At 43.7% G+C, this 18,580-nt stretch overlaps 1 protein-coding gene and 1 non-coding gene across 2 annotated transcripts in view; both read right to left on the bottom strand.

Moving 5' to 3' along the window:
- Nucleotides 1-1,315: 1,315 nt before the first annotated feature.
- HTR3B (5-hydroxytryptamine receptor 3B) overlaps nucleotides 1,316-18,580 on the bottom strand; it is a 32,070-nt gene continuing 14,805 nt past the window's right edge. Inside the window, exons 4-10 of the mRNA XM_010983318.3 lie at nucleotides 13,218-13,262; nucleotides 12,783-12,892; nucleotides 12,181-12,350; nucleotides 11,495-11,652; nucleotides 2,808-3,018; nucleotides 2,513-2,695; nucleotides 1,316-1,551 (exon numbers count right to left, since the gene is read on the bottom strand). Coding sequence (XP_010981620.2) covers nucleotides 1,316-1,551; nucleotides 2,513-2,695; nucleotides 2,808-3,018; nucleotides 11,495-11,652; nucleotides 12,181-12,350; nucleotides 12,783-12,892; nucleotides 13,218-13,262 — 1,113 coding nt within the window. The remainder of the gene's footprint in view (nucleotides 1,552-2,512; nucleotides 2,696-2,807; nucleotides 3,019-11,494; nucleotides 11,653-12,180; nucleotides 12,351-12,782; nucleotides 12,893-13,217; nucleotides 13,263-18,580) is intronic.
- LOC116150269 (U6 spliceosomal RNA) lies at nucleotides 2,024-2,125 on the bottom strand. Its single transcript, XR_004133985.1, has one exon. It is a non-coding gene; the product is annotated as a U6 spliceosomal RNA (small nuclear RNA).

Raw genomic sequence — 18,580 nt, 5'->3', positions numbered from 1 at the left:
AATAGAAAAAGATCAACCTCCATAACAGAAGAGCACATTCTGCCATCAGACCACCTTTGGACTCGAACTGCAACTCTTCCCTGGGTCTCCAGCCTGCCAGCCTGCCCTGCAGGTTACAGATTTGCCAAGCCTCTGCAATCACGGGAGTTTTATGGGCTGAATTGTGTCCCCCCAAATTCATATATTGAAGTCCTAACCACCTGTACCTCGCAAAGGGACTGGATTTAGAAACAGAGCCTTTAAAGAAGTAGTTAGGGTTAAATGAGTTCATTAGGGTGGGCCTTAGTCCAATATGACTAATGTCCTTATAAAAGGAGGAAATTTAGACACACATGCACACACACACAGGAGACAGACCATATGAGGACACAGGAAGAAAGCAGCCACCTACAAGCCAAGGAGAGAGGTCTCAGAAGAAACCAGCCTTGCCAACACCTTGATCTTGGACTTCCTGCCTCCAGACTGTGAGAAAAACCAATCTCTGCTTAAGTCAACCCATCTGTGATATTTTGTTACGGCAGCCCAGGCAGACAAATACAAAGATAGCGGATTATAAATTCCTTGACCCCAAGGGCCATGCATTAAGGCAATCTCCCAGCTCAGTGCCTTACCCATGGTGTGTGTTGATAAATGTTGTGCTGGATTGGACACAGAACTCTTAGCACCTGGATCCCTTCCAATAATAATACACGGCCGAGAAGGCACAGAGAAAGATGACTCAAATGGGGCGGTGGCACAAGAGCTTCAGGATACAGGCATGGAGGGAATTTTGTGTTCTGGTTGGAACAAGGTTCCCCAGGAGTCAAGTCAAGTGAAGAATGATCTGAAACTGACCCATTTTGTATTGTCTGGCGTGCCTAACATAATACCTAGGGCTTAGTCGACACTCATTGAAAGTTTTGTTGAATGACTCATCTAGTAAGTGATCAAGATAGAACTAGGAGATGGAGTGATCTTACAATTAAAAAAAAACATTTAAACATACATGTCTGCTTGTATAGGCCTAGAAATTTTCTGAAAGAGATTGCTAATGGTGGTCCCTTCTGGGGAGTGAACTGGGTAAGAAGACAGATTTACTTTTCCACTGAATACCTCGTACTGTCGTACTGTTTATGCATTTTCATCATGAATGCATTACTCCTGGGTCGCTCAACAGCTCATTAGGTGTGTGTCCTTGGGCTGAGTAATAAGAGGCAACAGCAGCTAGAGAGCTTTTAAACCCACCATTCCGCCCCCTCCCATATCCTCCCCCAAATTGTCAGCCTTCCCCACGTGCCATGAGAGCACACTGATTGAGACCAGCAGACTTCAGCCTTCACAAGCCGCTCCACGACACCCAGAGGGAGCACAGGGTGACGGTGTAAAGTCCCAGCACAACGAGGTAGCTTTGGAAGAGCAGTCGGTCAAAGCGTTCCAAGAGGGCCAGCCACCCGGCCTCCTGCTGGTCCGCCTGGTCCCGGGTTTGGAAGTAGCTGCTAATGGAGCGGAGCTGGGACCAGACTTCCTTCAGGGTCTCGGACTGGGCCTGGTGCTCTTGCCAGACGGGGAACTCTGCATGGGAGGAAAACACTCTGCATGAGACAGAGACTTTGAGGGCTCCCCTAGACTTCCCACTGAAGCCAATGGCCTCATCCTTCAAGAAAGGTCGTAGGCAAAACGGGGCTGGGTTAGGATTAAGGAACCTCTCCCTGCCGCTGAGGGGAGGCAAGGCTGTCCTGAAGGAAGCCCTAGAGAACGTGGCAAGTAGGGTGTTGTGTAAGCATGGTGTCTGGGCTCATCCATCCAGGAGATTTTCTGAGCTAGTCGCTTAGAGCTCTAGGGGCTAGAGTAGTTCTTTTTTAAAAAATTGAGATGTAACTGACATACAACATTATATTAGTTTCAAGTGTACAACATAGTGATTCAATATTTGTATATGTTGTGAAATGATCACAGTAAATCCGGGTAACACCCATCGCCACACAAAGTTACAAATATTTGTTCTTGTGATGAGAGCTTTTGGGCCATACTCTCTCGGCAACTTTCAAGCATGGAACACTTCGTGAATTTGTGTGTCGTCCTTGCTCCGGGGCCATGCTGACCTCTGTGTTGTTCCAATTCTAGTATATGTGCTGTCAAAGGGAGCTTTGGGATGATGTGTGTACTTGCTTACATTAAGCAAATAGAACCCAAATACATACAAACTATTTGTGTGTGTGTGTGTGTGTGTGTGTGTGCGTGTGCACAGGCACTGCACTATTCTGGAGCCAATGGCTCAGTCACTTCAGGGAACTGGTTGAAACTAGACAATGACACAAGGGAACTGAGGGCTTGACCTCTAGGCTAAAATGGGGCTTTCTGGAAAGCCAGCAGGAGATGGTCTTCAGTCTCCAGGGAGGTAATGTAAAAGGCAGTACAGAGGCTAAGCAGTGGATCTTTCCATTTTTTCACACAGCCTGCTGCCCTACCCATGGAACTGGTGCTGAGGGTGATAAAGCAAGACAAGGCAGGAACCCCAAGGCTTCCCACAAACCTGTGACCCCAGCCGACTGGGTGCGGGGATCCACTCTAGGCCCACCAGCATCGGTGTCCCCTCGAAGGCACAGGAGGGTCTGCTCCTGCCGGCTGCACCGCTCATCATGGAGGAATTTGACCAACAGGATGGACTTGGATAAGCTGAGAACCAAGAAGGCCATGCAGACCGTGAAGAAGACCCCTGCAGGAAGGAGCCGGAGGAGGCGGAGTTAGCAGGGGTCTCTGGGCCTCTTCCTTCCCCCCATCTGAAATGCAACATTGGATCTTTGACAGGAGTGATGGAAGATGCTCACCAATCAGCGGGGTGCTCACTGCGCTCCTGGGCACCTCATCAGACATGTTGACCCTGAAGACCGTGTAGCCCACCAGCACGCTGGTCTTGAACACAACCCTGGCACGGCAGGTGGGCGGCAGGTAGAAGCTCCCCAGGTCCACGAGCATCAGGAAGATGCTGGGAATCAGCAGGCTCACAACATAGACCAGGGGGCGCCTGCGAATCACTACCTGGCAGGGGACAAGGGACCTACTGAAAAGAGGGTCTAAGCCAACGGACTAATGTGTAGCCAAACCCCAGCCAAGAACACTTTCTGCAGTCCCAACATTTTTGCATAAAGTGAAAAGTCTGTGTAGTTTAAAAACAGGAGATTATCTTGTGGTTTAAAAAAATAGGGGAAAAAATCTTTTAAGCTTTACATAGAGCTAATATTAATATTAATAATTATAATAATAAGTTATCATTTATTCACTGCTTGCTGTCTGCCAGGCACTAGACTAAGTGTTTCATATGCATTTATTTAATCCTCTTAACAACTCTGAGGACTGGGTGTTATTATCTCCATTTTACAAACAGGGAAACAGACCTTCGTAGAGATGAAACCGCTGGTCTAAATTCACACAGCTGGTTAGGGAGAGACTGTTTTAAAACCAGGTCTTACACCCAAATCTTCCTTCTTAAATGGCTCTGTATGCAATACATCGTATTGGTTTGGGTTTAGTCTGTCTTCTTACTGGGACTGCAAACACCTTAGCACCTGTGTATTGGTCAGAGTCTGGGCAGGAACAAATAGCACCATTAAATTGGGAAAGTTGAGGGGGGCTTGACAGGTGTGGGCAGGAGATAAAGAAATTATAAGAGGGAAGGCAGTGCTTCAGGGCTTGGGGGGACTGGCTGAGCTGTCCCTGAAGGGACCAAGGACTGGGAATGTGATTGAAACCTGGGGAGAGAAAACTGGGCAGAATTGTGGTTTCCTCTTTGGATCACAGCCAGCTTGGCAGGGAGAGAAATGAAGAAATAACACCCCACTCGCTCTCCCCCTCCCTCCAACCTCCTGCCACTGCTCCCCCTGCCAGCAACTGGCTCAACCTGACCAGGGGTCCCATCTCTGCAGGCCACAGCCTGGTCTCTAGGAGCAAACGTAGATTTGAGTGGGGAACAACTGAAGACATCCGGTGGGGCCTGCAGGATGGCTTGGGGAGAGGGCGGCTGAGTGGTGTCTGTAGCTGGGAGTTGAAGTCTCATAAAATTATAATGAGTATTTTGCCACTTTTTTATACCTAGCTTCTCTGGGGCGGTGATAGGAAGCATCTGTAATTAGCACAAAATCTATTCTCATCCTTCCTGGAGAGAAACCAGGATATGACAGGGCTGCTTCCCCCAACCTGCGGACCCTTAGAGGATAAGAGCAGCAATTTTTTTAACCCCTGATGGGGCCAAAAATAATACTTACTTTATAGCAGGTATTCAGTAAATGTTTGCTGAATAAATGAATGTTCTGGGCCCTTTGCTGTTGGATTTGGGGGGAAAAGTAATGTCTGAAACCTCCCATGGCTCTGATTTCTATGTGTCAGTGTGCTAGATAATTTTCACATGTGATGTGATTTGTTTAATCCTCACTGCGAGTTTGTTGTCAGGTGACATAGCATCTCCATCTTATAGATTTAAAAAAAAATAAAGCTCAGAGTCAGTCCTTAAGTAAGTTGAATAAGTGGCCGAGGTGGGATGGGCCCCCACATTTTCTGATTCCAAGCCCTGTGCTCTTTCCCACATAGCATACTCTTGGTCCGATCACGCCTCTGCTCTGAGTTCAGGATTCTTCTCCCTCACCTCTGCCTCCCTTTCTGGAAGAGAATTATTTAGAAATGATCCAAGGCAGAGGCCAGGGATGGAACAGAAGGTGGCGGGGGAAGAGCCTGGCTGGATGAGACCAGACATCACCTTGCTGATGAGAGCGGGGTCTCCCCACCTTTGGGTCTTAGACGCATATCCTGACTCAGTGGAGCTTGGAAGACCAGAGCCATTTGGTAGGTTGTAGTTTGGCTGTTGTCTTTCCCATGAAACATAATTGGCTGCAAACATCTAAACCAGAGGAACACTCGCTGCTTTGCAATAATTTGGTTAATTTACACTTTTTACCAAAGTGCAGTCAACAAGCGAAACCACCACAACACAAACTGTCACCAACCTGCCCCTCTCCACTCCCTTCATCATGCTGTGACAGACGTGGCTGTGGTCAGGTGGGGCCAGGAGAAGGGGGCCAAGTGGTCAGAGGGGGCCCACAGGGGGTCTTGTGTTGGGGGTCCCACCTGGGCTTTTGGTGATTGGCCATATGGGAGGTTGGGGCGACCAAGCCTGCTGTCTCTGGAGGGTGGAAGCGGGAAGGCCCGCAGAGACTTCATGTTGGATATTATATAAAGGAGATGAAAACTGTAAAAACAAACCCTAAGGAAAAGTACCAGTAGGCACGTTGGTCAAGCAGAATGAGCCCACACTTAGAGTCAAAGGGACGGCAGAGTCCCCGAGCCCCTCAAGGACAAGTGCTTACCCGTGCTAGCTGAGTGATGCCGGGGAGTACTTAACCTCTCCATGCCTTGATATTTCCCTTTTTGAAAAAAGCAGTTTATTTTTTGCCTTGCCAAGCATCTTGGGTACAATTGAGATTCGCTGTTGTACTCTTTAAGTAAAGTTCCCATGTAAATAGCGCATGCTGAGATGATTTCGCTCCACCCAGAGGCTGATGCAGAGAATGAATGGAAATCTGGGTCAGAACCAAAGATGGGCAGTGTGGCTCCTGGGGGTCCCTGGTTTCCAAGAAAGTGCAGTGTCCGCAGACCACATGTTCCCCAAAGTGCCAGGGGAGAGCAGTGACAACGCTAAGGGGTTGGGAGGCAGGCTGGCTTCATGCAGTCACAAGGAGCCCTGCATTTAGAAGGGCCCCAGGCTTGGTTTGGCCCCATTTTGAAATTCTTAATAATTTCTAAGCCATGGGCCCTGCCTTTTCACTTTGCACCAGGCCCCGCAAATCATGTAGCCGGTCCTCTTGTGAGAACATTCCTCACTGGGTATCAGCAGTAGCTGAAAGTAGAGAGGAAACAGGGAGGCATGAGGGTAGACAATTAGCTTGTGCTGTGACATAAGGCAGAAAGCTCCCTGTCTATGTTTGGATTATAAAATTGTGAAGTTAGGCAGGCCCTCCAAAACCACCTCATCCATCCCGCTGCCTTTTAGCAAGGATGTTCCGATCACTAAGAGACCGAATAGTACCTACAGGCTTGGTTTTCCTCAAGAACAAAGAACCCACCTTTCTCTTTAGGTTGATTTGGGCAATGTTACCCATGGACTAGACCAATTTTCTCTACAGACCCAGTGCAATCTAGAGAAACTCTAATTTTATCCCACAGTTTTCAGAAATGCTTTGTTTTCATGATGTCATTTGATCCTCAAAGCCCTTTACTCCCACTTTCAAGAAACACTAGTTGAACATGAACAGAGCCACAGGAACCATTCTAAATATTGGAGTGAGAACTGTGAACAGGACAGGTCCCTGCTCTTGCCACCTCAACGGCCCCCGCCAACATCTTATGGCATCAGGAGCCAGATTCTGATGGTTAGATGTTTCACAAGTCTGCAGATGGAAGTTTGCCCCAGAATGGACCGTACCCAGAGTCTACACTTGATTCGACGATGAAATTTGGGACTGAGTTTATGTTTAGATGATACTTTGGTCTTAAAATTGGGTTAAGACATTTGCAGATGTTGGGATGGGGTGACTATACTTGACACGTGGGGCAGACATGAATCTGGGGGAGTCAGAGGGTGGCAGGCTGTACTGGGTTGACTAATGCCCCCCCCCAAATTCATGTCCTTCCAGAAGCTCAGAATGTGACCTTGTTTGAAAACGAGATCACTGCAGATGAGATTAGTTAAGATGAGGTCTTATTGGGATAGGGTGGGTCCTTGACCCAGTGTGACTGGTAGCATTATCATCAGAAGAAAAGAGGCATGCAAAGGATAAAGCCACATGAAGACGAAGGCAGACGCTGGAGTGACACATCTACAAGCCACGGAAAGCCAACATTGCCAGCAACCACCAAAAGCTAAGACAAAGGCATGGAAGAGATTCTTCCCGACCACGCCCAGAAGGAACCAGCACGGCCAACACCTTGATTTCAGATTTCCGACCTCCAGAACTGTGAGAGAATAAATTTCTATCGTTTTAAAGTGGTCTTTGTGATGGCAGCCCTAGGAGACTAATACAGGTGACTTGCCCGGTAACACACCGTGAATGGACGATGCCACAGAATCGGACTGGAAGATACTGCTTTTCTTCAGTTGTATGTCATCACATCATCATAGAGAATTAAGCACAGAGTTTCCAGAGTCAGGTTCGAGTCCAGACTCCACCAGTCACCCTGTAACCTTGGTTAAGTTCCTTAACTTCTCTGCACCCCAATTCCTCCATTTGTAAAAGTGTGGATACTCAGAGTTCCCGCCTTGTAGAGTTGTGAGGAGTACATCTCCAACCTCCTAAAACGGGGCCTGATGCAGAGTTAGCTCTCTGTTTTATGTTGCTGTTATGATGCCTCCCTGGACAGATTTCGAGACCCATGATAGGGACTGGGAGCCTTGTTTTATTCATGCTTGTGTTCTCAGTGCTAATCATTGAACTTGGCAGATGATAAGAGGTGAAAAGATGTTCATTGATTTGTATTAGACGCTTAATAATGCTACTTCTAGTCCCAATGGGCTAGGAGAGAGGAGTGAGTCCAAACAGGTCCTCTCCTAGCTGAGCTCAGTCCCCTGAGGACTACCTGTCTGCAGGTCATGTCAGAGGCAGGGCCCCCCGATGCCAGGGGGACGGTACATCCCCAGCTCAGTGAGACACAGCTCTCTGCTGAAATGTCCTTACCTAGAGCCCATCATTTCTAATGGACTAAAGGAGCTGGTGCCTTTAAATTCCGCAGAAAGGGAAGAAAAAGCACTTTAGTTTCAGTCCGTGTTCTCCATTAGACACCCTTCAGGTGTTAGCAATATTATGCCACAATTTCATTATCCATTAAAGCCAGGTAATAATAAGTACACAAAGGTATTTGGAGCCTATTGATGTTAATGAAAGAGATCAATCTAATTCAGAATGTGTGTGCGGAGAGCTCCTTGGAGATGGAATAGGCCCCAAGGTTAGCCTCTAATTGCCTCCTTGATGGTAGACCCCACCAGTACTCAATTTTGCATGACCGTCTTTATGACATAGTTGGAATTTTGACGCCCAGACTCCCGCTTCACACCGAAGCCCATTTTCCTCCTCTCCCAAGCCCCTCCCAACATTCCCAATTCAGAAAGAATGGGGAAGTTGCTGCCATTTAAGTAAGATCCTTGCACAAGAGTGAGAGTTTCTTGGATTTAGACCATAGGCCATGCTGGATCAGCAGAAAGTTCATGATTTCAGGGTTACTTGAATGACCCTGGAAGGGTTTCTCGGGGTCTAAGTTCTCTCTCTCTCTCTCACTCTCTCTCACCTGGTGGAGCTTAGAAGGATCTTCTATCAAGTTTATGAGCTGCATTCAATGGACATCTCAACAAAATTAATCTACCCTCGTCTAGAAAGGAAAATTACACCTACCAAAGAGGATGAATGAGGCATCTTTCTTTCCCAAATGCCCCTCTGCATTTTTCTAGGAGTCCCTTGTGGGTCCCCAAAATCCTGCCTGGATGAGCAATTACTCGGTGACAGGACATCTGGTGATCAGGCTGCTTACTTTAGTTTCCACAAATCTCCACCCTTTCCATCCAACACGAGTGCTCACATTTCATTTCTACCTCCTCCCGCTTCTACCCTCATTCTTTACAAAACAGAAAAGAAACAAAACACTGTTATACAGAAATAGAATGCTCGCCCTGCTGTTTCTGGGAACCAGCACCTCCAGTGACGTAACTGGAGGAAACCTCCCCTCCATGGCTGCTGGATCGGGTTCCTGGCTGCACACAGACACCCTTGGATGCTGAAGTGCCTGTGCTCTGGGCTCCCTGTGGAATGCAGCCTGACTCCAAAGTGTCAGCGGTGTCCTCTGAGAAACAACACGTGCCCTGGAGTTGGCAGATGTGATGACATGTTAGCTGGCACCAATGGGGCACTGGAAGCATCTGATTCAGTATTGATGGCAGCGGTGTACATCAGGCCCAGGGCAATGATGTGTGTAGATCTTGGTTCCTCCTGCCTGCCCCACCTGTCCCCCACCCCCTGCTGGACAGCCTGGACTAGGACACAGCAGGTGATTAGATTAAGAGGGAGACGGCCCTTTGCTGCCAGGACCCTGGCAGGCCCAGTGTTGGTATGGAACTGGGCTCCAAACTTCACATCATTGGCCAAGGGTTGGTGAAGGACACCAGGGTGACTCGATTGCTAAATTCAGAGTAGGATGTCAGGTATGGAGCAAGAGAACTTGAGCCAATGGCAGTGCACAGAGTAGGAACAGGGAGGCATGGAGCTGAGAGAGGTCGAGGGAGATAAAGAACTGAACTAGAGAGTCACCGAATCTACTTGAAGTCTTTCAACATTGCAGAACTCCTCCTGAGTCTAGCTCCCCGCCCTGCCACATACGATTGGTGACTCTTCTCAGGATTCTTTCCCTCCTCTGTTCCAGAGTGCCGGGGTGGAAGCCAGCCTTGTTAGATAACCCACCTTAATGCCCAGGGCAAAGGGACCCAGGGAGAAGCTCCAAGAGCATAACATCATATGGATGCCCCCTCCGGCCCCGCTCCACCTGAACACTGAATGGAGAAGCAGGGCGGTGAAGAAGGCAAAGGAATGAGATCATGGTTCTTGAGATCCAGGGGAATCTCTTCTGCCTTCAATCATCTTTTATGCCTCTGTTCATCATATTTGAAATGGAGATAAGACATAGAAAATCTTTCACCACAGTTGAGAAGACAAATTAATATTTAGGCTAAAGGGTGATATGTAATTACAAATAATGGCCACTCTATGGAGAGACTGAGAGAGAGAGAGAGAGAGAGAGAGAGAGAGTGTGTGTGTGTGTGTGTGTGTGTGTGTGTGTGTGTGTGTGTGTACGCATGCGCACACACGCTCCTGTTTACCTGCCCCATCTCTCGTCTTTGTTTGTCTCCTCTGTGCGGTGTAGGTAATGGTGTGTGCAGCATTCTCCAGAGTGCTTGGTAGGTGACTGCGTTCCACCTTACACGTGCTGCTCCCTTGCATTTCCCTTTAATGCTTTCCATTATTCGGGCTGCATTAATAATGTTTGCGGGCTGATATCTTTAAAATTAATGAGGTGTTTACTCTTAGCCAAGAAACTCATTGAAATTAAAAAAGCTTTCCTTTTTTTCCCCCTCCCTTTCCCTTGATTAAAAAAAGTGGACAAACAAGCCACCATGCAAGCTTTGCCGAAGACCCAGCCGACTAGGCAGGAACCCACGCCCTACCACAAGGAAGGTGTGAGTTGCGATTAGCTGGTCCGCAGTGATATACATTAGTCAGGTTCAAATCACAGCTGTTTCTAAGGGGCCTTGGTTTAACAACAGCTTTGCTCAAAAGCTGCACACAACACCTTTTAACCAACGGAGGGCTTCTGTGCCCTCAATAATAGGTGATTTCACCACCACCACCCCTCCTTAGTTTATGATTATTCATTGTAACCATAGTACCTTAGTCTAGGCTGAATTTTCCTAGGTCTGTTCCAGGAGAATTCATCTGGCCTGTCTGTAGCCTCTGCTTTTCAATCAGATTACCTGGCATGAAGGACCCTCCCACCCTGCCCCCGCCAACTACTACCACCATCACCAGCTGACTTTGTGCAGAAACAGCAGAGCTGAATGCTAACGATGAGTCCACCGGCTGCAGGAACTTGTTGCAGACCATGTGTCAAGATGGTTTGCCAGGAGGGAAGGGAGGACGGCGCCGCTGGACTGCAAAGCAGCACGCTTCACCGTCCGGCACACACCCCTGCCCCCTCTCTGGGCACCTGCTGGGCAAATCTCCCTGTGAACAATGCAGCCAAGTGCATTCCCAGTGGTGCATCTGAGAAGTTCCAGGTCTCATGAGGCCCTTTTAGAGTAGTTGTTTTTTCTGATCCGGAAACTGTCAGTGGTCTGTGAAGATCCTGAGGGTGATTTGTTAGCTAATCCCTCAAGATGTGCAAGTTAATAATATGATAATTTTATGCATTTGCATCTGGAATTAATTAATAATTTACTTAATTGCAAACAGGACATTAATGTTGAAGAGACACTCGTCTCCAAATTTTTGTTACTATTGTGTGTGTTTCCTTTTTTGTTTCCCTATCAGTAGTAATTAGAAGTGAGGATATCAGGGTTTGGGAAATAGCTCAGTGGTAGAGCACATGCTTAGCATGCATGAGGTCCTGGATTCAATTCCCAACGCCTCCAGTAACAAAAAAAAGTGAGGATGTTGTATGTACTGAAAGGCTTGAGGATTCCTGCTGTGGTGGCTGGTTCAGGTCTCTGTGTCTGAAGACCATTTTCTTTATACTCATATGGAAGGGCTACAGCAGTTCACCATCTGTGACTTAACCTCTGGTCTCTGAAATGTGAGTGTTAGAGACACCGACTTGCATTTCTGATGACAACGAATGGGAATATGCAAGAGAGCAGAGATTCCTCAGCCCAACAGAGAAGGTCAAAGATGGCAGAGAAGCAGCAACCGGGACAGAAAGGGGGCGGACCTACATTAAACCGAATCTGGGCAAAATCTCCAGCGCTGCTCCGCAGGATGTTATATGTTGAGGACACAGAGAGAAGTTCCCACTCACTGTCATTCAAAAATGCCTTTTTGTCATGCGTGGTGTCTTCTCTGCTCCTCAGGAAGGCCAGGTCTACATCTTCCACTGAAAACAACAGAGAAAAACAGTTGAATTGCCCACAGAGAGAGGCACCAATATCAACCCAGCTTTCTAACTCTGAATTCAAAGCCTTCCTTTTACTCCTGCCCCCATGTAACAGTCTTTCTAAGATGGGGTTGAATATAATTATTTTGAATTAGGGGTAGGGATGTGGGATAAATACGTTCTAGTCATTGTAAAAACACAACTCTGAATTATGGGTTTGTATCCCATTATCTGTAGAATGATGGAGCTGATCCTGTGACTTCTACAACTTTCTCATGGCAGTGGAGGCCTTATGTTATATTTCCAAACCAACAGCAGCAGTGGGCTATATCTTTGGGTACCACACTGAATTTAGCCTGAATTACAAGAGGAGCCAAGTAACTGCAAGAAGAGATTCTGATTTATAGAAAGTCAATTAAGGTAAGAATGAAAGAGACCTGAGGGATGGCATAATATAATTTCACCTGTGTGTGCCAACCTAGCCCAGGTGTGTTTGCCCACTAGCAGACTACATCTCTTATGCCTTACCTGTGTGCAGAATGCTACTGAAGGTTAGGCTGCAATTCTGGATATCAAATGGGAAAGCGTATGTCTCTAAATTGCACGCAGAGACCACCTGGATGGGCTTAGAGTGCTTAATGGTCCCAGATGAATTCACATAAACATAGGGAAGGTCGGGTGATCTTTCAATGTCCACACTATATGAGACACAAGAGGTCTTGTTGTTACAGAGAGGGCTTTTGTCCTTCCAACACATAAACAGAACTGATTATGAATTGGTAATGACCATAACATCCAAGGATAGCCTAGAAGTGCAAAGACAGAATCACATTTGCCAGCAGATAATTCACCCTGGCAAAGGTGGGTTCTGCAATGACAGCCTCATAAGTCAACTCACTTGCTACTGTTTAAACACAGACATAGCCCATGAGCAGCATCAAGCATTAGTAATCAAACCTGTATCTTAAGTGATGTTAACTCATGGTACTTCTAACCTGAATATTCCCAACAATCTGTTCCTTGAGGACAGAGGAAAGTTGAGGAAACAAGAAATAGTAACAATAACAGAGAGTAATCAGCAACTGGTCTGAATATTCTGAAGTCTATAAACCCCACAGAAATACACTTACAACTCATTAATGATGATATCAGGGGCCCAGATGGCACTTAGAGGTAGGGAGATCTCATTAATCTCATCAAACATGCTGGAGTTCCAGGATAAAAACTCATCATCCCAAACCTGTTAGGAGCAGCCAGAAAAGAAACATCACAAAAGGACAATGTCAACGTCACCAAAGAACTGAAGAAGGATTTGAATGAATACTTCAGTTCATCAGCCTGTTAGTACTATCTGCTAGAGAAGACTTTCCAGCCAACATCTAAAGATGGTTGTCCCAACTAGAAACCACCGCCATATATCTTACACAGGTTCTAATAAAGCAGGTCTGCTGCAGATGCAAGAATCTATAAACACAAAGGTAATACCTATTCCTTAGAATAATGACATTTTGCAACAGATCGAGTTCAAGAGTCCAGCATGCACAGAAGGAAACATGATCATTTACCTCACGGTACCATACACTTGTCTTTAATTTTTGATTCTGTGCATCCTGCAAAGCAAAAAGAAAATTCACACCAAATCTTAGAATGTCAGTAAATCAAAGCTTAATTCAACGGTATGACAATTCAGAGGAAGAAAATTGAATCCAACTAAATAATGCTGATGTTAAAAACATTACTTTGACTCTTCAAGATCTGAGGATTCTCAGCTCTTATTACACACACCTGTCGCTATGAGCTTTATTATCCAAGACAAAATGACACCTTAACTGCACTTGACATCTTAAATGATTTGCTAGTCTCTTTCCTACTCTAATTAGTTACCCTGTCATTAATCAGACTGAAAGATGATATGTAGTCTTAGCCAAGTCTGGACTAAAAAGATGAGACCAAGCTTTTATTTGAAATCAAGATGTTATTCATAATCTTTGAATGAGTGTTATCTCACCTGCTACTGGCAGTCATTCCTGGTGTTACCTTATGTTTGGATTTCTCCGCTTATAAAACAGATGGTTGAGTTTAATCTAAATGAGGTATATTTTCGGTGATATAAATAGATGTGATTTTCCATGTCTGCAATGAGTCAGTATCTTTTTTAAAAGGATCCCCCAAAACATCAAAAAGAAACCCTCTTTACTAATTTTTTTCATATTGAATCTAGTAAACGAACATTCTAAATTTACTATGTTCTTAGGGATTAAAAGAAAAGGAATATCTCACAACATATACAAACATCAATTCAAATGGATCATAAACCTAAATGTAAGAGCTAAACTATAAAAGTCTTAGAAGAAAACATAGGAGCTCATGTTTTCATGACTTTGAATTAGGAAACAATTTCATAGCTATGATACCACAAGCACAAGCAACAAAAGAAAAAGTAAATAAGATTTCATCAAAATTTAAAACTTTTGTGCTTTAAAAGATGCCATCAGGAAATCAAGTGACAACCCACAGTATGGGAGAAAATATTTGCAAATTTCATATCTGATAAGGGGCTTGTATCCAGAATATACAAAGAACTCTTACAACTCAACAATAAAAAATTAAATAACCCAATTTTTAAGTGAACGGCAAAGGACACAATCAACAGAATGAGAAGGCAACTCACAGAATGGGAAACAATATTTGTGGATCATATATCTGATAAAGGATTAATATCCCGAATATTAAAGAACTTTACAACTCAAAACAAAACAAAAATCCCTATTTAAAAATGAACAAAGTGACATACGCTTGAATAGACATTTGTCCAAAGTAGACACACAAATGGCCAATAAGCCTGTGAAAACACGCTCAACGTGACTGCTATGGACCAAACTGTGTTCTTCCAAAATTCACATGGGACTGTATTTGCAGATAGGACTTTTAGGAGATAATTAAGGTTAAATGAGGTCACAAGAGCAAGACCCTAATCCAATAGGATTTGTGACTTTAGTAAAAAAATAAGAGAGAATGACCTCTCTTTCTCCTCTGTGTGAGGACACAGTGAAAAGGCAGCCACCTGCAAGTCAGGAAGTGAGTTCTCACCAGGAGCCAAATTGGCCAGAACTTTGATCTTGGACTTCTCAGCCTTCAGAACTGTAAGAAGTAAATTTCTGTCGTTGAAGCCACCCAGTCTATGGTATTTGTTATGGCAGTCGGAGCTGGCTGATACAATCTGTATTCTTTAGGAAAATACAAATCAAAACCACAATAAAATTCCATTAGGATGGCTATGTTTTTTTTTTAAAAAGGCAGAAAATAAGTGTTGGTGAGGATAATTGGAACTGGAACCCTTGTACACTACTGGTGGAAATGTAAAATGGTACAGCTACTATGGAAAACAGTGTGGCAGTTCCTAAAAACTTAAAAATGGGATTACTATATGGTCCAGTAATTCCACTCCTCAGCATTTACCCAAAATAATTGATAACAGGGACGTGGACAGATACTTGTACTTCCATGTTCAATAGCAGCATTATTCACAATAGCCAAGGGGTGGAAGCAACCCAAGTGCCAATCAAAAGAAGAATGGATGGACAAAATGTAGTATATACATGCAATGTACTATTATTCCACCTTTAAAAGGAAGAAGATTCTAATACATACTACAAAACGGATGAAGCCTGAAGACATTATGCTAAGTCACAAATAAGCCAGTAACAAAAGGACAAATATTATACGATTCCATTATATATGGTCTAGGTACCTAGACTAGCCAAATTCATAGAGACAGAAAGTAGAATGGTGGCTGCCAGGGGCTGGGGAATGGGAAATGGGGAGTTGGTGTGTAATGGGTGCAGAGTTTCAGTTTTGGAAGATGAGTTCTGGAGATGGATGGTGGCGATGATTACACAACAATGAGCATATACTTAATGCCATTGAATTGCACACTTAAAAAATGTTAAGGTGGCAAATATTATATTATGTGTATTTTACCACAAGCAAAAATAATTTAAAAATGAGCAAAGGACTTGAATAGATAATTCTCCAAAGAAGATGCACAAATATGGCCAATTAGCACTTGAAAAGATGTTCAACATCATTAGTTATTAGGGAAATGCAAATTAAAACCACAGGGAGACACCACTTCACCCCACTGGGGTGGATAAAATTAAAAAGACAGAAAATAAGTGTTGGGGAAAATATTAAAAAATGAGAGCCCTCCTACATTACTAATAGGTTGATAAAGAGGTGCAGTCACTTTGTAAAACAGTGTGGTAATTCCTCAAAATACTAAACACAGAGTTACCATATGACCTAGCAATTTTACTCCTAATGTATAACCAAGAGACTTGAAAACGTAAGTCCACACCAAAAACCTGTACGGAAAGAAAAAGCAAACCTGCACAAGTATGTTCATAGCAGCATTATTCACAGCAGTCAAAAAGTGGAAATAATCCAATGTCCATCAAGTGATGAACAGACTTTTAAAATGTGATATATATCCATTCAATAGAATATTTTTCAGCACTAAAAAGTAATGAAATGAATGAAATGTGATACATGCTACATCATGGATGAAACTTGAAGACATTATGCTAAATGAAATTCAGTCACAAGAGACCATTTATTGTATGATATCATATACATGAAATGTCTAGAATAGGCAAATCTATATAGATATAAAATTTATTATCGAGATTTGCAGATACTAGCTAATATACATAAAACAAATAAACAACAAGTTTATACTGTATAGCACAGGGAACTATATTCAATATCATGTAGTAACTTATGATGAAAAAGAATATGGAAACTAATATATGTGTGTTCCTATATCACCGAAGTATTGTGCTATACACAAGAAATTGACACAACATTGTAAACTGATTATACTTCAGTAAAAAATATATATATATATATTAAAAAAGTAGATTCGTTTTTGCCTAACACTGGTGGGGGTGGAGTGCAGAATGTGACTGTGGTATGAGGGTTCTTTTTGAAGTGATGAAATGCTCTGAAATTAGACAGTGGTGATGGTTGTACAACTCTGTGAATACACTAAAACCACTGAATTGGATACTTTAAGTAGATCAATTTTGTGGTTGAGGCCTACTTTAATAAAGCTGCCATTTTAAAAAATGTATTAATAAAGAAAAAGGAAACCATCTTTGAAGACATTTCCAGGGAATTCATTAGTAAGAAGGTCGATACAGACTATTGATGAAACTATTGTTTCCATGTATAATCCATCATTAAAATTGTTTCAAAGAGAACAAAAGACATGGAAAATTCAAGATGAAAACATGTGAAATAAAATGTGCTGATTTTGGTTCAAGCTAAGGAGTCACTTAAATAACTTTTGTACTTCTGTAATATTTAGCGTAATACCAAATTTTGGTAAAATAATAGTTTGGGGAGTTGCAGAATGAAAGCAAATAACAGCTCAATTTTCCACCCCAGAATGAGACATATAAAATTAATTATCCAGTCCATTATCCAACCACATCAAAAATAACTCTTTGTGCATAGGGTAAAAACTACCACTCTCTTCAATCCAGGTTGGGTGGGGGAGGTAGGGAGCTCCCAGTGATATTTATTCCTTGTAGGGGTGCACCTGGAATTGTGTAATACTCAGACTACACAGGGGTTACACAGGTTAGCATCATTTGAAAGAGAAACAATAAATTTCTTAAAGTCCCCCCTTTTTGCAATCAAGAAAGCAAGTAGCTATTGAATAAACATTACTAGGTACCTTGAGAAAGAAGAGATTGTGCAGATACAGAGTGACTCTGCATAAGTGGTTCAGTAAGGCTAGTCTGAGTGAACTCGCTCTATAGGTTTTTATGAACTTCAAATAGATACTTGGGAATGGCAGGTTTTAAAGTGATATACAATTGTCCCTTGGTGTCCTTGGGAGGATTAGTTCCAGAACCCCCTGGAAACCAAAACCTATGGATACTCAAGTCCCTTATGTATAAAATGGAGATGTATTTGCATATAATCTACACACATCCTCTTGTGTGTTTTAAATCATTTCTAGATTATTTATGATGTCTAATACAATGTAAATGCTGTATACATAGCTGTCAGTGCATGGAAACTTCAAATTTTGCTTTTTGGAAATTTCTGGAATTTTTTAAAAGGTATTTTTGATGCACAGTTGGTTCAGTCTGTAAATGCAGAACCCAAGGATGTGGAGGACTGACTTGTACAAAGTGAAAACACTGAATTCACAAGTATTTCCCCAAGGGAACTCTTAGAGGAGGTACAGAGGGGACTCCAAGCCAAGACTGGCTCTGCGGGGATCATGCTAGTGTAAAAAAGACCTCTGAGCTCAGGGTTAGATGACACCACTCTCCTCCAAGTTTTACCAGCTGAGAGGTCCTGAAATAGACCAGGTCTCACCCACTAAAGCACAGCTCATTGCAGTCAGCGAGGGCTCCCCAATAACGGGGAAAATGCCTAAAGTGCCGCCTGTATTACCAGGAAATACACCTTTTAACCACTTTCATAACAAATATCCTTTCACATCTATGCAATGTCCTGACCAGTTTCTTCATCACTGTCACGCCAAGTTGCGAACGCATCTCGTTGACTCAGTCGTGTGGCTAGGGAGGAGGTCTCTGTGTTTTCATGTTTCATTTTCACAGTCATTTTCTCCAGTTGTCTCTTATTAACCACCATGTTGATGCCCATCCCTTTGTCATGCTACATGTAACAACAGCGTTAAGATTTTTTTCCCCCTAACATCTTTGAGGGGTATCTGGGCGGATTCGTCATTCAGCCCTAAAGAACACAATGTCAAAAAGAAGTTTGAGGCTAAAACTGAAATCTTTTTTTTTTTTTTTTTTGTCAAGGGAAACAAGTTTCTCAATGCCAGCTGGTGAACATAATTGGTTCTCTGGTGGCATTATTCACAGCTTTTCCCTCTGTGTATCTC

This window comes from Camelus dromedarius, chromosome 34 (genome assembly GCF_036321535.1).
Source record: "Camelus dromedarius isolate mCamDro1 chromosome 34, mCamDro1.pat, whole genome shotgun sequence".
NCBI classification, from domain to species: Eukaryota; Metazoa; Chordata; class Mammalia; order Artiodactyla; family Camelidae; genus Camelus; species Camelus dromedarius.
The sequence above is the reverse complement of the archived record's forward strand: the minus strand, read 5'-3'. Positions and strand labels throughout refer to the sequence as shown.